The 20379-nt window shown below is 44.0% G+C and overlaps 1 protein-coding gene and 1 pseudogene across 1 annotated transcript in view; one reads left to right on the forward strand and one right to left on the reverse strand.

Annotated features, from left to right (window-relative positions):
* ZMAT2 (zinc finger matrin-type 2) overlaps positions 1-20379 on the reverse strand; it is a 61450-nt gene that overhangs the window by 9246 nt on the left and 31825 nt on the right. The window contains exon 4 of the mRNA XM_014058875.2: positions 16296-16369. Within this exon, the coding sequence (XP_013914350.1) occupies positions 16296-16369 (74 nt within the window). The remainder of the gene's footprint in view (positions 1-16295; positions 16370-20379) is intronic.
* LOC148044482 (uncharacterized) lies at positions 12775-16263 on the forward strand (annotated as a pseudogene).

A 20379-nucleotide genomic window follows, 5' to 3' on the forward strand; every position in this document is an offset into this window, starting at 1 on the left:
AGATGACTTCAAAATGCTAACAACTGCACATGCCAGCCCCATTAAACAGACAGAACTGAACAGCCTTAGTGCCTGGATGAGAAGATGTTAGGAAGGAGGTTTGGATTTGTGAAGCATTAGAATACCTTTGGGAACAAGCCAGGCTTCTGCAAATGGTGTGTGTGTGTGACCCACATAAACCAAGAAGGTACCAGATTGCTGGCACATATTATTAAAAAATGTGGCAAAGCAGCTTTTAAACTAATTCGGGGGGAGGCCGGGTAAACTAACAAAATGTAAAGAGCATTTGGTATAGGAAGAAACCACTCCAAAGGATGCGAGTATAAATTATTATAATGGTTTTTTTAGGGGGGGCAATGAAGATCTAGAAAATTAGTGTAGTTGATCAAGAAAGCCATATGGGGAAAATTAAATGAAGATATTGTGTGTAAGCACTTGTATGTAAATCCCAGAAGTCCCTTAGTCAAAATGAGATGTGTTTAATGCTAGAAGAGAACACAGTAATATGGCAAGTATTACAGAAATCAGGTGAAATGGAGAGAAGCAACTGGATATATTTTTATTGAAATATAAGTCATACAAAGGGCAAGAATTATTGCAGAGTGGTTCTATGTCTCAAAGAAGCAATTTGTAAACTAGAACGCAAAAGTGAAGCACACTCTTCCACAGAATCCGTGTGTTGCAGAATATACTATTCTCTACTCCTTTCAGTGGGAATTAATAAACTCAATCAGTTTCAGAAAGAAAAGGACATCAGAAAGATATAGGAAAAAACCTCTGTGATTCAAGCTATACTCACATAATAAATGTTATCTGATAAAGATGGCCAAATATTCGGATATGCTAAATGTTTGTGCCTTCCAAGAGATAGTGAAGGAATGTTAACAGATTAACAGAGATGGAAGGGACCTTGTAGGTCATCTAGTCTAACCCCCCCCCCCGCGGCCAAACAAGAGACCCTACACTATTTCTGACAAATGGCAGTCCAATCTCTTCTTGAAAGCCTCTAGTGATGAAGCTCCCACAACTTCCGAACACAAGCTGTTCCATTGGTTGATTGTTCTCATTGTCAGAAAATTTCTCCTTATTTCTAGGTTGAATCTCTCCTTGTTCAGTTTCCATCCATTATTCCTTGTCTGGACTTCAGGTGCTTTGGAAAATAGCTTGACCTCTTCCTCTCTGTGGCAGCCCCTCAAATATTGGAACACTGCTATCATGTCTCCATGGTCCTTTTCTTCACTAGACTAACCATGCCCAGTTTCTGTAACCGTTCTTCATATGTTTTAGACTCCAGTCCCCTAATCATCCTGGTTGCTCTTCTCTGGACTTTTTCTAGAGTCTCACCATCTTTTTTACAGTGTGGTGACCAAAACTGTACGCAGGTCTGGTCTTACTAAGGCTTTATAGAGTGGTATTAGTACCTCACTTGATCTTGATTTTGTCCCTCTGTTGCAACTTAGGATTCTATTGGCTTTTTTGGCTGCTGCCGCACACTGCTGGCTCATATTTAACTGGTTGCCCACTAAGGCTCCAAGATCCCTCTCTCTGTTACTGCTATTGAGCCCGGTTTCACCCAATCTATATGTGGTTTGGTTTTTCTTGCCTAGGTGTAAGACTTTACTTTTCTCTACGTTGAATTTCATTTTGTTAGCTAGGGCCCAGGGTTCAAGTACAGGGTGGGGCATAACCTTTTCCTAGGGGGTCACAGCAACACTTGTAATAACAACACAAATAATTCATACACCATTCGAAAGCCCATCAAAAACTGAGTTTATTGACACGATTTAATAGTCAGTATGACCACCATTAGCCCTTCGAACAGCATTCAAACGAGGTGGATAAGAACACAACAAATCTTCAAACAGTTCCGTTCGATTTTCCAGATTTTCCAGGGCGGGGCATAACCTTTTCCTAGGGGGTCACAGCAAGATCGACAGCAGTTTACAACTTCCGCGACACCTCATTTTAAAGCCCATAAAAAACTGAATTGAATGAGCTATTAAATGTTAAATTTGTTTCGGTTGAAACTTTGAGAATGAATTTGGAAACTGTGTTGAAAAATCTGGAAAATCGAACGGAACTGTTTGAAGATTTGTTGTGTTCTTATCCACCTCGTTTGAATGCTGTTCGAAGGGCTAATGGTGGTCATACTGACTATTAAATCGTGTCAATAAACTCAGTTTTTGATGGGCTTTCGAATGGTGTATGAATTATTTGTGTTGTTATTACAAGTGTTGCTGTGACCCCCTAGGAAAAGGTTATGCCCCGCCCTGTATGTCAAGATCTATCTGGATTTTGAGCCTATTATCTAGGGTGTTAGCTACTCCTGCCAGCTTAGTATCATCTGCAAATTTGGTAAATTCCCCTTCTATTCCCTCATCCAAGTCATTTATGAAGATATTGAAGAGTATTGGCCTAAGACCAGATCTTGTGGTACCTCACTGCTTATTTCCCTTATGTAGACGTAGATCCATTAAGGCAGGGGTCCTCAAACTTTTTGAACAGGGAGCCGATTCATGGTCCCTCACACTGTTGGAGGGGGGCTGGACCAGCTGGTGGTCATGGCTAGGTGGTCATGTGACTGGGTGGAGGTGGCCAATTTAGCAGTCCATTTTGCCTTTGTCCTTGCTGTACTTGCTCAACCCAAGGAATCTATTTACCTGACTCCCCCAAAGAGAAAATGAGCACAAACTTTCTTGCCACTTGCCTAACTTCATTACAACAGCAGCTTCAGGCTCCTTAAAATAGGCCATTAAAAAATAATACAACAAACAGGATTTCCTTCAAAATAACTCCTGATCATATGTTTCAGATGACTACACAATAAACCAATAAATAAGCAGGTGGAAGAAGGCGAGAATCAACACACACACACACACACACACACACACACACACCCTCCAATGGTGAATTAAGGAGGGATAATGGTCCCTCAAGACTGTTGGGGACCGGACTATAGTTTGAAAAAAACATGAACAAATTTCTATGAACACTGCACATATCTTCATTTATAGTGCAAAAAACTATGAAATAATACAATATTTAAAATGAAGAACAATTTTAACCAATATAAATATACTACTAATCCAATGGGAAGTGTGGGCCTTCTTATTTGGGATTACAGGGCTAAAGGTCTTTTAAACCTAAAGGAGAATTTAGACAATGATTTGATTTTTGCCACACTTGTCATGTGTATATACACTCATGAATATGTACCAAAATTGTTCAGCAACCAATTTTGTGGATGCGCTTTATATATGGGAAGAATCAAAGCAGTGGGTGAATTCTCCTTCAGGCATTATACTGCAGTTGCATTTTAATTAATGTTAGCCAACTTCAGTTGATTTTGAAAAAGCTAGGAGACATGGATACATGTCACCCACCCACCCACTTTTAAAGCGCTACTTTAAAAGCAGCCCCTTCCCTACTCACCCACCGGCCCTGGATCACATGGCTGTGAAAAACATCTGAAAGGCTGCTTTTGAAGTGTTTTTAAAGACTTTTAACACGCTACTTTACAAGCTTTTTGCAAGTCTTTGTCCATTCTGAGCCTTTGCTTTCCTGACTTCAAACTTTGCAGATTCCGGCTATCTGCTAATATTTTGCCTTAATTGTGGGTCCCCCCTTTCCTTTTTTTTTTGTACTTGTCCTTTTTTTCTTTCAATTTGCCAGAGAGATCTTTGTCTAGCTATGCTGGTTTCTTCTTGGATTTCTTGTTTTTCTTTTTCAATGGTATTGTGCTAGTCTGGTCTTTTATAATAATATTTCCCAGAGTTTCCCATGATTCTTGAGTTGTTTTCCCCTTTTAGGATTTTCAGCTAAGGAATCTTTCCCAAGTTGTATCTGAGTTTGTTAAAATAAGCTCTTTTAAAATTTAAGACTCTAATATCATTAAGTTCTATTGCTTGTGTTTCCTTTATGTTGAATTCTAGTATGATATGGTCACTCTCAGCCAAGATTCCTGTAGTTTCAACTCCCTCTATCACTTCTTCTCTGTTTGTAAGAATTAAATCTTTCTGTACAGATTAGGCTTAATCCTAAATAGTGCTCAGAATCATTTCTGTAATATAAAACTATATTGAGCCAAACTGTATTTAGTTATTAGAACAAATTATTCAGCATACGTTTAAATTAGGAACGTGCAACTTCCACTAGCTGAAGATCTGCACCAACCTACACAAGAATGTCAAAGACTGCATTTAAAAAGTTTTAGGGATTTTAGGCAATGAAACAGATGTCTTAAGCATCTGCAAGATTTAAAACAACCATTTTGCCCATTAGTTGCTAGGGCTTCCCAGCTTTCAGCAAAGTTGAAGTGACAGACTCGACGTGTCTTGTGGTGAAGTCTTGCTAGATGGGGGCGAGGACCAGCCCCTTCAAGGGAGGGGCTGGATGCTATCTTCACCTTATGAGAAGAGGCGTATCAGGTAAGACCAATGCCCTTTCTCCATTGAGGTGGAGATAGCATCCAAAAATGGGACATACCAAAGGTGACTGCGGGCCACAGCAGTCTGGTCTGAGGTTCCCACTGCCCTGTGAACAGTTTGCAGCACCTGTTGACCAAATGCTGCTTCAGCCGAGGCAAAGGTGTCAATTTTATAGTTCTTTATGAATGGGAACGGTGAGGACCATGTACCTGCTTGACAGACCTCTTCTAAGGAAGTCTGCATTACCCATGCTGCGGTAGTTGCTGCGCTCCTGGTAGAGTGAGTGGTGATTCTTGCTGGTAATGGTGTGGCCTGCAGATGATATGCCTTTGCAATGCATGTCCTTAGCCATCTACCTATAGTCAATGAAATTACTTTCCTGCCTAGGGATGAGAGCTGGAATGATAGGTAAAGGGACTCCGACTTCCTAAAGGGGAAAGTTCTCTTTATGTATATCTTGAGACCCTTCCTGACATCCAAGGTGTGCCACTTCTTTTCCAGGGGGTGAGACAGAGCTGGGCAGAAGTTCAGTTGGGCCCTGTGGAACCAGGTGCACACCTTGGGGACAAAGGAGGGATCAAGATGCAGCACTACCCTGTCAGAGTGGAAAATACAGAGGTCCTCCCTTATGGAAAGGGCCTGCAGTTCTGAAATCCTCCTGGCTGAGGTAATTGCCATGAGGAATGCCACCTTCAGGGTAAGAAAACGTAAGGTGGCCATCCGCAAAGGTTCGAAGGGGGCTCCTGTGAGAGAGTCCAACACCCTAGACAGGTCCCAGGTAGGGTATCTGAGCACCACTGGTGATCTGGGGCTTGCCCTTAGAAAACGGTGGACTGTGGGATGCTACATGAGAGACTGTAGCTTCCCACAAGTTAGCACAGAAGCTAGTGCTGCTACCTGCCTCCTGACAGTATTTGGAGACAGCCCCCAGTCCAGTCCATCCTGGAGGAAATCCAGGATCTGGGGTACTGACGACCCTGTGGGAAGAATATACCAGGTAGAAAAGATCCACCAGGTGGAGTTATATACGCGGTCCATGGAGGGCCTCCTAGAGGCCTGGATGGTCTTAATGACCCTGTTCTCCCTCAGAATGCACCACTCAAGTGTTAGGAGCCACTGTGGTTCTGGATGAACCAGTGGCCCCTGGCTTTGTGAGATCCTCTCCTGAGGAATCTTCCAGGGGCTGTCCGCCAACAGGTTCCATATATCAGCGAACCATGGCCATCTGGGCTAGTGGGGGGGAGAAAACTATGACCTCTGCTCTTTCTCTAGTGCAAGGGCAACGGAGAGCAATGACCCACTCCACACACACACACCCCAGTGCAAGGAACCTGGAATAAAACCTTGAGAGGTGCGTATTGTCTGGGGTGGTAAAAGGTCCACTACTGGGAGGCTGAAATGGTCCATGAGTTCCCGCGGACCACGCCAAGTGGAGGCGCCACTTGGCGTGGTCCACTGAAGCTTGGCTGAGCCAGTCTGCATGCACATTTGTCACCCCGGAGATGTGTTCTGCCACAATAGATAATAGGTGCCTCTCTGCCCCGAGGCCCAATCGCTTGGCCTCTTGCATGAGGGACCTGGAGTGGATCCTGCCCCCCATGAAGGTTTACATGGACTTTGGCAGCCACATTGTCCATCAGAATCAGCACATGTTTGCCTGAGACCGTCTGGTGAAAGTGATGAAGGGCCAGGTGGACCATTCTCAGCTCCAACCAATTGATATTGCGAGTCTGGTCCCACTGTCCCTGGGCCATCTGCAACCCATCTGAAGAGGCTGGCATCCATAGTCACTGTCAGCCACTCTGGTTTTTTGAAGCAGCATTCCTTGGCAATAGCGGGGGACCTCCACCCAGTGAAGATCCCAGATGACCTCCAAGTGGACAGTGACCCTAGCTAGGGAATTGCTGCTGCCCTTTTTCTGAAATGTTAAAAGGAACCCTTGAAGGTCTCTGGCGTGCCGGCATGCCCAGGGAACGATGGAAATACAAGACACCATTTTGCCTAGGAGCTGTGAGAGCATGGCCAAGGATACAGTCTACTTCCTCTCAACCTGCCCTGATAGTTCCCTGAGGTTAGTCTGCCGTTCCTGGAACAGGTAAACCCTGCACACCACCATATCAATAAGAACTCCCAAGTGGAGCAGCTGGTTAGATGGTTCAAGGTGGCTTTTGTCTATATTAATGAAGAAGCCATGTGACTATAAAGTCTGGGCCGTGAGTCTCAGGTCCTCCATGGCTTGGATGATAAGAGGAGGATTGGATCAATAATATCATCTAGGTAACATTAGACCCACATGAGGATAGCTCGCAGTTGGGCTACCAATGCTGCTAGGACTTTAGTGAACGCCCTGAGCAGTGAAGAGAGGCTGAATGGTAAGGCCCTATATTGATAATGACAGCCTGAATAATAAAATTGAAGGTATTGCTGATGGAGAGATGAGAATATGGAGATAAGCTTGTTAAATCTATGGATGTGAGGAAGTCGCCTTTCCATACGCCCCCCAGAATAGTGTGCACCGAGTGCATCTTAAAACGCCTTTAGAGCAGATCACAGTTTAGGCATTTGAGATCACGAATAGTCTCAGCACACACACACACCCCGAGGCTTTGGGGATCATGAAGAGAATTGAATAGAAGCCCTGCCCTTGTTGACCCTCTGGTACCTGCTGGATGGCTTGGATATCCAGCAGGTGCTGAATAGCAGACTGCATGAGGGCCCTCTTGGCCAGATTGTTTGAGACTGGGCAATGAAGGAAAAACCTTGGGGGTGTGGAGTTGAATTCTAGGGCTAGCCCAGACCTCATTATATCTCTGACCCATGCATCCAAGGTAACTTCATCCCATCGGTCAGCAAGGAGGGCCAGGTGGCCTCCAATGGGAGAAATGGATGCATCGGTATTAGAGGGGATGGAAGAACTGCCCCTCTCCACCATGAAAGGGCCTCTTAGACTGTCTTACTACTGGGTGGTCGTTCCGCCTGCTATCTCTGCCTTGGGTGTATCCTCCTTGGCCTGAAATTTGCTGGTTTGTACTCTTGGGCCTGAAAGGAAGGCTGTCTCGAATAAGGTGAGGGATGAAAGAATCCCCTCCTGGTGGCAGACGGCAATTTTTTTCTTTTGTTCCTAGTCTCCACCAAGATGGGGTCCAGTGATTCTCTGAACAAGGAACCCCCTTTAAATGGGGCTGATGCCAAGCGCTATTTGTGGCGAGTATCCGCCTGCCACTGTCTGAGCCAGAGTAACTGCCATGCTGCCACTGAGGTGGCCAGAGACATGGATACAAATCTGGTGGTGTTGAGATTGGCGTCAGCTGAAAACTGGATCGCCGCCACCAGCTTGTTGACATCTTGGTGCGCCCTGGTATCTGTCACTGGGATCCTCTCCTGCAAGCCAAAGTAGTGAGGCCCAGTTAAAAAATGCAGGCGGTATCTGGGGCTCTTCTAGCTGCAGGATAGGCTTCTAATGTTGTAAAAAGGTGCCCAGCCACTCGCCTTGCCAAAAGCACTGCCGCTTTGAATGAAGTGTGATGTCACATGAACATATCGCTTAGCAATAGCAATTCTAGTAGTCCCATTTGCCATAGTTAAAAAAGACCAATTCCCCAAGATTGAGACTTCCAAATTTCTGCTGGCTTCCCCATTGACTGTGCTTGTGAGAAGCCAGAAGGCAATGTCACAAACTGTGATCTGCAGAGAAACTGTAGAGGGACACAGCAACGGCTAGAACTTGAAGGATCCATCATAACTCCCCCTTCTTTGGGGTCACTGGAATTTAGAATGGTTGCTGAACAAATGGTCATAACTTAAGGACTATCTGTATATTTCTACTTTTAAAAAATGTTTGACAACATTCTTCACTAAATATTTGTATTTGTAAATATTTGTGAAAGCCAATGATAATCCTTAAGTGGCTAACTGTTTAGGGCTATTAATCAAACAGACTGAAAAAGCTCTAAAAGGCTATCCCCCAGCTAGGTACTTCTCAATGGCCAATGCACCAAACTTCACAATACACATAAGAAAACCTCCCTCCCCCCATTTCACAAAAGAATTAATGAGCTCTGTGTTGGCAATGATTGATGAGAAAGGGGAGTTCAGAGTCATGTAGATATCTCAATGAAGGTACTAACTCAGAGTAAAATCTGTGTATTTAGTGAAATCCTTATATAAATCTGTAGCAGTAAATTTATTCTTGGAATATTATGTATAGCTCAGTGGTGGGATACAACCGGTACGCCCCAGTATGGGCTTACTGGTGCCTGCTGGGAGCACCAGGTACCATTACAGTATGGTGCTCCGGAGGGCCCACCCACCTGTTCGCTTTCGCACATGTGCACGGAGCATACGGTGCCTGCATGATGCTCCATCGAGCAGCTGGAGCATCGCAGAATCGCGGGCGGTAGGTACGCATGTGCACGTGCACCAAAGCCCCGATCCATTTGATGGGCTGTGTGCGTGGTGCGCGCATGCACATGGTGGACGCCCAGCCCCGTTGCAGCGTACCGGTTGCAATGGGATCCGGAACCCACCACTGGTACAGCTCCAACCCGCTCTGAAAAAGGATGGTACAACAATGGCAAATAAACCTGATCAAAATACTATAATGAGGGGATGATGTCATATCACCTGATAACCCACAAGACTGATAGCTGTTTCCCAGATAAGGAATTCTGTATACATTCCTCCACAACAAGCAGGATCTTCCAGAATGATTGACTTTCACAAGGACATTTCCTCACAACTTTTTCTTTCCAAATGAGAAAGCTTTTATTTATGAGAGGGCAGTGTTATGGATCCGCTCCCGAACTCATCTCTAGACATGAGTTGGGAGGAGTCAGAGTCTGCAGAGGAAAGTACAGTCATGTAATGGGCCAGATTGGAGCTCAGAAACTGCTAGCCTGAAGGAGCAACCTCACCTGAGTTGATCAGATAAGTGACAGACTGAGGCTGGGTGAGGCAAGTTGCACCGAGTTGACCAGGAGGCTCCAGGTGAGGACCAGCCATACTTATTTTTTTGCCTTTTTCATTTGAACACCTGTTTTGAAAGGCCCTATATTTTAATCTTTTGCCCAATATTTTACATGTGACTACTTAAAATTAAAAAGAGATTTTTATATTCGTTATTTTACACACACACACACACACACACACACACACACACACACACACACACACACGGTTTTAAAAGGGAACCAGACAAATGTCTATGGAGGAACAAGTTATCAATGGTCTTGAGGGCAGTTTGCTAATTTTGAAACCATGGGCAGTATGGCTTAAACTACTAGGGGAGAGCAATGAAAAGAACTATCACCATCTCAACTATGATTGTAAAGTTTCTGAAAGAATCAGATGGGTTAATGTATGATGCAGGATGTTGGTTCTTGGCCTAAGCCAGTTGGGCTATAAATAGTCTTATTTTTTGGAGTATAAGACGCTCCAGAGTATAAGACACACATTAGTTTTTGGTGAGGAAAACAAGAAAAAAAAATCTGCCTCTGCCTACCAGCATCAATCGGTATTCATCTGAGTAATGTCCTTGCAGCAAACAGCAAGGTCAGCTTCAACATGTTATTGCAGCTGGATTAAGCACAAGCAGCTGATTGGTGGTTGGATTGGCCTCCTGGAATACTGCCAATCAGCTGTTCCAGGCTGCGGGGATCACCACACCCCTCTGCGCATTGCATTTTTGGCCTCCGCACATCGCATTTTCGGCCTCCACATGCTCTGTTTTAGGCACGTTCCAGGCTGCCGAGATCGCTACAGCACGTCACTGTTGATCATGACCTCCACGGGCCCCATTTTCTGCCTCTGAAAGTTGCATTTTTGGCCGGTTCCAGGCAGCGGGGATCCCTGCCACTGCCATCAATCCCCACTGCCCGGAACCGGCTGAAAATATGAAAACATGCAGAGGCCAAAAACTGGATGTGTAGAGGCCGAAAACGCAATGGGTGGAGGCAGCGATCAGCAGCGATGTATTGTGGCAATCCTCGCAGCCTGGAATGGGTCTAAAATGGAGCTTGCAGAGGCCTAAAACATGACGCGTGAAGGCTGAAAATGAGACACGAAGGGGCGGTGATCAACGACAATGTGCTGTGGTGATCCCCACAGCCTGGAATGGGTCTAAAATGGGAGCATGTGAAGGCCGAAAATGTGACATGTGGAGACCAAAAACAGCCAAAGGGTAGGGGCCGGTGGGTGGAAAGGGCTTTGGCAACATTTGCTGTATAAGACGGAGAGACATTTCCACCCACTTCTGGTGGTGGTGAGGAGTGCATCTTATACTCTGAAAAATATGGTACATTCCATCTATTTCTGTCAGCTAGAATGTTTCTATGTCCTCCATGGTATGAAATGCAATCAGGGTTCTTTCTCTTTTGCTTGTGCTGTGGCTACTATATTGAAAGGAAAGCTGGATGAAACTTCTACAAAAAAAATCAGCTTGTAGAGAAATCCAGCTAACAATAAATATATGGATATAATATTGTGTTTGCTTTCTCTTTACTTATTGGGGATTTCCATCTTTACCATTCACAACTCTCTACATTTATTGCAAGTAAATATGCAATTACTAAACAGAAGAATGAGTTTATAAATGGCACAGTATTGAATAATTCAAAAGCAAAACCACCTGACATTTAAGATTTATTAAGGCAAAAAACAGTGGTCAACTCAAGCACATAAGAATGTGAAAAAAGAAAACAGCATTACTTGAAAATGTACTATGTTTATTATCTTATCTCTCTCCACAGCGTCATTTTACAGAAAGAATTTAGAGACATGACGGATAGGAGATTTTTCCAGGTAAAGACATAGTATACAGAGGAAGCCTCTCTGTGGCCTTATTCCATTTGATCTTCATGTACAGACATCCTAAAATTAAAGAAGTCTGAAAGTGGTTTATGGGAAAGAATGGATGAAAAAGAGAACATTTTATCTCAAGCCCTCTAAATGTTACCTGTAAAGATTATAGGATTTTAGGATTCCAGGATTACTGGCAAAGGACTACAGATAGTCCTCATCTTACAACCACAACTGGGAGGTGAGGTAAGTGATGCAATCATTAAGTGAATTGCTCCAGATTTTACAACCTCTTTTGCTACAATAGTTAAACAAATCATCCGGTCATTAAGCAAATCTGGCTTCCCCCATTGACTTTGCTCACTGGATGCCCCCCTAGGAAGGTTGACAATGGCAATCACATGACACCAGGATGCGGCAACAGTCATAAACCCATGGTGGTTCTCAAGCGCCCAAATTTCAGTTATGTGACCTTGAGGATGCTGCAACTGTTATAACCGCAAGGACCAATTATAAGTCACTTTTTTCAGTACCGTCACAATTTGCTAGTTCAGAATATTCTGCAACAGAAATCTCAAAGTACTAAGGATCTAAGGCACTGATGGGTTCCGGATCCCGTTGCAACTGGTATGCTGCAACGGGGCCAGGCGTCCATCACATGCGTGCACACAGCACATGCTCAGCGTGCCCATGCATTCTTGCTGCCTGTGATGCTCCAGTTACTCGGTGGAGTGTCATGCAGGCACCATACGCATGTGCGAAAGCCCCAATTGGTTCAAATATAGGTAAGGAGGGCAGGCGGGCGGGCCCTCCGGAACACCGTACTGGAAAGGTACCTGGTACTCCCAGCAGGCACCAGTAAGCCTGTACCGGGGCATACCGGTTGTATCCCACCACTGATCTAAGGGCAAATAAAATCCTGATTTTAGATAACCATCACTGTATTTCCTAGTCATACGTCCTATTGGGGGGTGCTTGTGAGAGATCACAGCACAGCATGTATAGACTCAGATGGTAACTGCATTTCAGATTTGTTCACTTATAATTGTTTCACATTTTAATATTCATGATATGTCAGCCTTTTAAGATAAATCAGACAAGAAAGCCAATTCCTTAAATTTGACTAAAATTACTTTATTGATACAGGCTATATCAACAGAATCTTGAAGTTTGACAGCAGTTCTCTTTCCCTTCCCTTTATACTCCAGAAAACTGGGGTAGAACCTTTTACCAAATGCTTATGTTATCATTGTTTCCCATGGTCCATCGTCTCCCACTGAGAGGCATAGAGTTGGAGACATCCGCCTATGGGAGGGGACTGATGATAGTCTTTTATTTCTATGAAAGGGGCAGTTGGAAAAAACCCCTCGAAAGGACCTATGGTTAGCAGGCTGTTGTCTACCCTTGTCCCTAAACGATGTCCTATTGTGGGTGCGATCCTGCGCCTAGGGATAAGATCGGTTAAATCCCACAGAGGTGGGCTGGGGGATCCGCATTCTGAAAGGATTGCCTACAAAAATAAGAGTGACTCTTGCAGTCAGCCTTCCTGGTAATGGATGGCAAGACCTTGCGCTTGTCCTTGGATTCTATTAAGACTGAATCCAAGGCCTCCCCAAAGAGTTTTCCCCCTTTGAAGGGAGCAGAAGCAAGCTTCCACTTCGACTTCATGTCCCCCTACCAGTGGCAGAACCAAAGCAGACGGTGCGAGGTAATGTTGGAAGCTAGAGCTCTTGAGGAAAATTTGGTGCCATTGAGTGAAGCATCTGCCGAATATTTGACAGCTGCAATAATTTTGTTGACATCCTGGCGCAAACTAATGGCACCTGCTGGCAGTTTGGATTGCAATTTACGCAGCCAGAAGAGGGATGCCCTATTGAAAAAGGAAGAGGAGGAGGAAGCCCTCATGGCCCATGCAATAGCCTGGTGGGTCTTGTGAGAGGCCTTCTCTGCTTTCTTATCCTCCGCCTTAAGGCCCTCCAGCAGGTCAGCTGGAAGGACAGAATTGGAGGTTAGGGCTACTATGGGATCATCTAGAAGAGGGAGCTTTAAGTGCTTGATATTGCTCTCCATGGAGTAGAGCTTCTTGTCCAACCCACTGGGGTTGGCCATTGACCCAAGCTGTGCTCACTGACGCTGGATGACATCCAGGAAAAGCTGAGGGACTGGTACCAATTCCTGGAGCGGGGTGGTTTCTTTGAAGAGACTGGCACTTGAATCCTGAGATCCAGTGGCCTCCTTATTGCCTGCTCTGGGGTGCCCATTTGGGTGGATGCTCCGGCTTTGGTGAGAATAGCCTTCAACATTGAGAGTTTGAATAATCCCGAGAAGGTGGGCGTTTCAGGAGCTGGGTTTTCATCTTCCGACAAATCTGGGGCCTCCTGTCCACCCTCCTCCACCTCAGATGCTTTGCTAACAGCAGACGAGATTGGAAATGAAGATCTCCCTAGCTGGTCCTTGGAACTGGGGGCGTGTGCTCTAGTTCTGGATTCACCCTGGCGAGGCAAGCTGTGGTCTAACTGTTGAATGCCCTCGGCAATCTCCTGAGATATTGCACATGCGATAACTTCTTTCATCTCATGGGACAGATTAGGACCCCGGTCCTCAGATGGGTGATGGCCCTTGGTTCTAAACCTAGGGGATGGAAGATCTTCCTCCTCAATGAGGGAACGGGCCTCATGCACTGAATCCTCAACCAGGGACGGACAAGGAATCTAGGAGACATCCTGGATGAATCAGGCAATAAGTCAAGCTCCCCCTCCTCCGCCAGGGATGGTGATATATCCCGATGGAAAGTGGGCAGGGAAGGGTCTGCAGAAGTTTCCACAGGCGGAGGAGCAGAGTAGGGCAAAGACATACAGCCAAACACCCTGCAACTGCATAGAAAGTTCTTCCTGGGGAGGGGGAGACCTGTCTGGCAGCTGGGAGCAAGGTCGCTGAATTAATACCCCTCCCAGCGGCGATCTGCTTTGGAGCCAATGCAAACAGCCAGGAAAGAAAAAATACGCCAAAATTAAACCACTCCAAAATGGCCACTGCGCGGCTCGGAGCAACGATGGGGACTGTTGGCAATCCAGAGAGCTCACAGGATCCTCCGGAGCAAGAAAGGAAGTCCTCTGACAGTTTTTGGGGCACCCCTAAGCTTCCTACCTGACCTCAGGTTTGTCAGCAGCCGCTGAACAAACTCCCCGTGGTGGTGTCTTAACCGCGATAATCACGGAAGGCAGCTTCGCTCCAAGCAGCCTGCTCCGCGCGTCCCAGAAGAGCTGAGGGGAAAAAAATAATCTAACTGCAAAAAGACCTAAACTATAGCAAACTTAAGACAAAAATAATAAAGGCTACACTATACACTACACAGTTTGGAGAGTCCAATTCTGCTGCTCAAGTACTGGAGCTCCCCAAACTGCGTCCTTTTAGGGTGACTGAGTTTTTAAAACTGGCCTCTAAAAGGAGCAGGAGGCATAGCTACACAAACTTTGAACTCAGTCCTTGGGCAGCAAGCTGAAGTTAACCCGTGCTTGGACTCTCCAAGCAGCACCTAGGAGAACAAAAACATCTGCCAAACTATCCCGCTTCCTTTACATGGAAGATCTGAAGCTACCAATAGATAGAAAAACACCATCTGAAATAGAATCACTGTTCAACATTCTCTGTATATATAGCTAACGTTTAGCAATGGAACTTGGATTGGACAATTGTGTCACATTCACTTCATCACTACAGACATCAGTGCAATGGGTCTATAGTCATTCAAGCTTTTTATGGCTGCTTTCTTCGGAACTGGGATAATTGTGGCTGCTTTCAAGCCTGATGGGACTCTAGCCTGTTGCAGGGAGAGGTTAAAAATCCTTGTCAGGACCCCTGTTAATTGGTCAGCACAGGTTTTTACCACTTTCCCAAACACCCCATCTGGACCTGCAGCTTTGTTGGGATTTAGAGACTTCAGCTCAGCTCTCACTTGATGTTCATCCAGAGTGAATGGCTGGAGGTCAGAGGGCCTTTGGGCTAGAGCCACAGAAACTGATTTTTTGACCTCAAAGCAGGTGAAGAAGCTATTTAGCTCCTCTACTAGCAGGGCATTAGGGTTCACCAACAAAAGGGCGAACGACAAAAGCGCGTCCAACTAAACCGCGGTGACAAAAGCACGAGTTCTAAAGCACGCCGATGAATGAGTGCTGAAGCGCGCCGATAGAAGCACGCTGTAAACCTAACCCTAACCCTAATCCTAACCCTAAACCTAACCCTTACCTTAACTTAAATCGCGCTTCTGTCGGCGCGCTGTTGTCGCCATGTTGATGATGTCGTGTTGATGATGTCGCAGTTTTAGCGCCACGGTTTTGTTGGCGCGCTTTTGTCGTGCGTGCATTTGGCGGGTCACGGGGCATTAGCATTGGCTATTTTTTTAGGAGCAGGAACTTTGAAGAAAGAGATCAAGCAACTAATTCTAGCTGCACAAGACCAAGCCTTAAGGACAAATGAATACAAAGTCAGAATTTAGAAGACTACAACAGACAGTAAGTGCCACCTATGCAAAGAAGATGAAGAAACAGTGGACCACTTGGCAAGCTGCTCAAGAATATTGCAGACTGACTACAAGCAGTGGCAAATAGCAACAATGGTGCATTGGAAGATCTGCAAGAAATACCTTGCCTGAAAGGAAGAATTGGTGGGACCATAAAATAGAGAAAGTCATAGAAAATGAAGTTAAATTGCTCTGGGACTTTAGAATTCAAGCAGATAAGTACTTGTCACATAACATCCCAGACTTAATAATTGTCGATAAGAAATATAAAAAAGTCTGGCTAGAGGACCATTTGAACACCATTGGCATTGACACATTTACCATCAGTCAATTGCAAAAGGCAGCTTTACTGGGAACAGTTTCCATCTTGCAACAATATCTGTAACACCAAACATCCACATTTGCCTATCCCAGATCCTTGGTAAGGACTTAACAGGTAGACAAAAAAGGCCAAACCCAGTCTGAACATCTGGCTGACTGTGCAATGATTAATAATAACAACAAAACAACAACAATAGTATCAAAATAGTACATGAAAAACATGTTATACATACGTTTTTTGCCATTGATATGATCAAGGAAGTTGATGGAATCTTTCACTACGCAGTCACATACATTACAATAATACCTAAGGAGAAAGAGAAGATAATCAATCATCAAATAGCTAATAAACATTTTGAAACTAATTAATTGTCCTACCCAAAGGCAACAGTATTATTAGGTTTCCAGAAGCAGGTTAAACCATAGCACTTTTTTTCTGCTTGGTACTATCATCTTGGAAATAATCTCCCAAATTGTTTACATACAAAAAAATATGCTAAGATCTTACAAAGTATGCAGATAAGAGCAACAAAGATGATAAAGGGTTGGAGACTAAAGAGTATGAGGGAGCTAAGTAGGTCTAGCCCCATGATGGCAAACCTACAGTCAGCTGATTTTCAGCCTTCTAGAGGGCCGGGGAAGGCCGTTTTCACCCTCCCCTGGGTTCAGGAAAGCCTTGGTAGGGCGAAAAATGGACCCAACAGGTCAACCAGAAGTTCATTCCCAAATTTCCTTTTGGCCCATTGGGCCTGTTTTTTGCCCTCCCTAGGCTTCAGGAAAGCCACCGGAGCCTGGGGAAGGCGAAAAATAGGTCCAATGGGCTAACCGTAAGTTCAGAAACGATCCGTTTCTGGCTTCTGGAGGGCCTCTGGGGGGCTGGGGGAGGCTGTTTTTGCCCTTCCCAGGTTTCAGGAAAGCCTCCAGAACTTGGGGCGCATGTGCAGGGCGCATGAATTGTGGGTGCGAGCACGAGCACAATTTTGCCACATCTTTACAGAAAGGTTAGCCATGACTGGTCTAGCCTGTCAACGAGATAGATTAGAGGGGACAGTCTTCCAATACTTGAGGGGATGTCACGGGGAGGAGGGGTGGAGGAGGGGGTCAACTTATTCTCCAAAGCAGCTGAAGGCAGGACTAGAAGTAATGGATGGAAGCTTTTTAAAGAGCTTCCTAGAATCTAGTAGGAAATCTTTTCTGTTAAACTGTTAAACAATGGAATCAGAGTTGTAGGTGCTTCATCAACTAGTGGTTTTCAAAAATAAACTGGAGAAAAAAATTAACTGGAATGTTATAAATGTGTTTAGCCTTCAGCAAGGGGTTGGACTAGAAGACTTCTAAGGTCCCTTCCAGCCCTATAATTATGTTTAATATCAATCTGCAGCTTCCACATTCAGAGAGTCCTCAACAGCACTGAATGAATGGTGGTTATGACTAGTCCCCAGAATTCTCACATAGCCTCTTGCAATGCATCCACTATGAACCCCACTATGTCCTTCTTGTACCTTTCTGTACCTTCCCCCCGTTTTGCTGCACCTCTCATAGCCCTGTGCACCCCCTTCCGCCTTTCCCTACCTGGCAGCAGGCACTTTATTTGCAAGTACCTGACACTTGCAATTTCCTGCTGGTTTCCCCACTGACCTAGATATAAGAAGTCAGTAGGAAGTTGCCTCACCTAATGACCATAGGATTTATTTAACAAAGGCAACCAGAACTGCAGGGATTGCTGTCACTAAGTGATGCAATTACACTTTATGACTATATCACCTACCGACATAAATTCTGGTCCCAATAGCAGTCATAACTTCTATATAAAACATTTTTCTGGATGCCTATTATCTTTGCTATATGCACAGTTTCAGTCCTCCTTATTATACAGTATACTTGGGGGTATACATAAGAGCTGACTGAGTTCAAGAGGTTCAGTTTTGTTATTCAATATTTATATCTAAAGACATTACAAAAAGAAGAGGAACACTATTCAGTGACCATAGGGGTTTTGAAAACAGACCTTGTTCTTAGTGGCTAGTTATAATCAATTTGTACTTAAAGCACAGCAGCAAATGGCATTCCCCAAGTCAAAATGCATAACTGTCATCAAAATGAGCCTAATTATTTTGGTGTATAAGACAAAATTTTCCATAACAGTCACACCCTACAAGTAAAAATTTCATAAATAAATATAGCTTAAAATAATTTTCAGTTCTTTCATGACATCCAAAACCAAATGATCACAAAGTAAACATCATCTATCTCATTCTGCATAACAGTAAAACTAGCTGTTATTTTCTTCATTTCAAAGACTGAGCCTTTAAATTTCAGATCACGTATTGGAGATTTCTCATTATTTTATTTAAGTTTTACTGATTTCATTTGTCATTCAACATCCTGATCTTCTTACAAAGCAACAAATAACTGTAAAGCCTGCAGTGTTATCCTACTTTAAAGTTTAATGTGTGTATTTGAACCATATCTTTCAAAGATCCTGGAGCACCGGGAAACCAGAAGATTGGGAAAGAACTAGTATGATTCCAATCTGCAAGGAGAAAAATGTAGATCTAGGAAACTACAGACCAATCAACCTCACTTCAATACCAGAGAAGATTCTGGAAAAAATAATAAAACAACGGATCTGCAAAAATCTAGAAACAGGCAAAGCTATTAGTAGAAATCAACTGGGTTTGTCAAAAATAGATCATGCCAGACAAACCTTATAGCATTTTTGATAAAGTGACTAAATTAATGGATCAGAGGAATACTGTAAACACAGTTTACTTAGACTTTAGTAAGGCATTTGACAAAATAGACCAAGGCCTACTTCTTGGTAAGATTTGTGACAGACAATGTCACCACCAGACAGATTTGTGATTGGCTGACCCACCACACTCAACAAGTAGTTCTCAGTGGAACTAAACCTAGGGAAGCATGCAGTGGGGTACTGCAAAGTTCAGTCTTAGGCCCAGTATGCTTCACCATCTTCATAAATGATCTAGATGAGGGGATGGAAAGAGAACTCATCAGACTTGCAGATGGCACCAAGCTGGGAGGAATAGTCAACACTTTTGAAGACAGACTCAAGATACAGAATGTGGAGACCCAAAAGACCCAACTTTTCCATCTCATTTGGAAACCAAGGACCCAGAGTATGGAGGAAGAATGGAGAGGCCAATCAAGCAGAGTAATCCCACGGTCATTGAACCAGTTTTTGGTGCTCTTGGCAAAAGTTGCTCTCATCAGAAAAGACTTTGGACCAAGGAGCAACAGGACTTTAGACCACTATGCTTCATTAAGACCAGGGTCAACGCAGCCATCTACCAGGAGATTTTGGAGCATTTCATGCTTCCTTCCACAGACAAGCTTTTTGGGGATGCTGACTTCATTTTCCAGCTGCCCATACTGCCAAAAGCACCAAAACCTGGTTCAATGACTGTGGGATTACTGTGCTTGTTTGGCCAGCAAACTCGCCTGACCTGAACCCCATAGAGAATCTATGGGGCATTGCCAAGAGAAAGATGAGAGACATAAGACCAAACAAATGCAGAAGAGCTGAAGGCCGCTATTGAAACACCTCAGCAGTGCCACAGGCTGATAGCTTCCATTCCACATCGCATTGAGGCACTAATTGTTGCAAAAGGGGGCCAAACCAAGTACTGAGTACATATGCATGCTTATACTTTTCAGAGGTCCGATATTGTTCTATGTACAATCCTTGGTTGTTTGATTACATGTAATATTCTAATTTTCTGAGATGGTGGATTTGGGGTTTTCATGAGCTGTACGCCATAATTATCACAATTATGACAAATCACAGCTTGAACTATCTTGCTTTGCATGTAATGAGTCTTAGCTCATATATTAGTTTCACCTTTTAAGTTGCATTACTGAAATAAATGAACTTTTGCACAATATTCTAATTTTTTGAGTTTCACCTGTATATGAATCTTTGTATATCTAGTAATTGTTAATAATCAACTAAACCTGACAGCTTTGTTAAAAAAAATATATGGCTGAATTTTCTACTTTTATCTCTTCAACCCCACTTCCAATTTTTTTTTTAATGTTCAGTGAATAATTCAGGTTCAGGTTGGATAAGTGAAATACATTTAAACTGTTCCATATATGAAGCATAAAAGGAGGCTACTTTAAGGATTGCCTAGCTATATTATCTTTTTCAAAAACACATCAGCAATTCCAGTCCTCTCATACTTGTTGATGGTGATTGGACATTGCTTCACGATCAATACTATAACCCTCTGGCTTTGGTTGACTTGGTAGCACAATATTGTCCTCTAATTAAAAAATGCAATGACAACAACCTCT

This window comes from Thamnophis sirtalis, unplaced genomic scaffold (assembly GCF_051295495.1).
Source record: "Thamnophis sirtalis isolate CommonGarterSnake01/CBP01778 unplaced genomic scaffold, rThaSir2_p1.2 scaffold_8, whole genome shotgun sequence".
NCBI classification, from domain to species: Eukaryota; Metazoa; Chordata; class Lepidosauria; order Squamata; family Natricidae; genus Thamnophis; species Thamnophis sirtalis.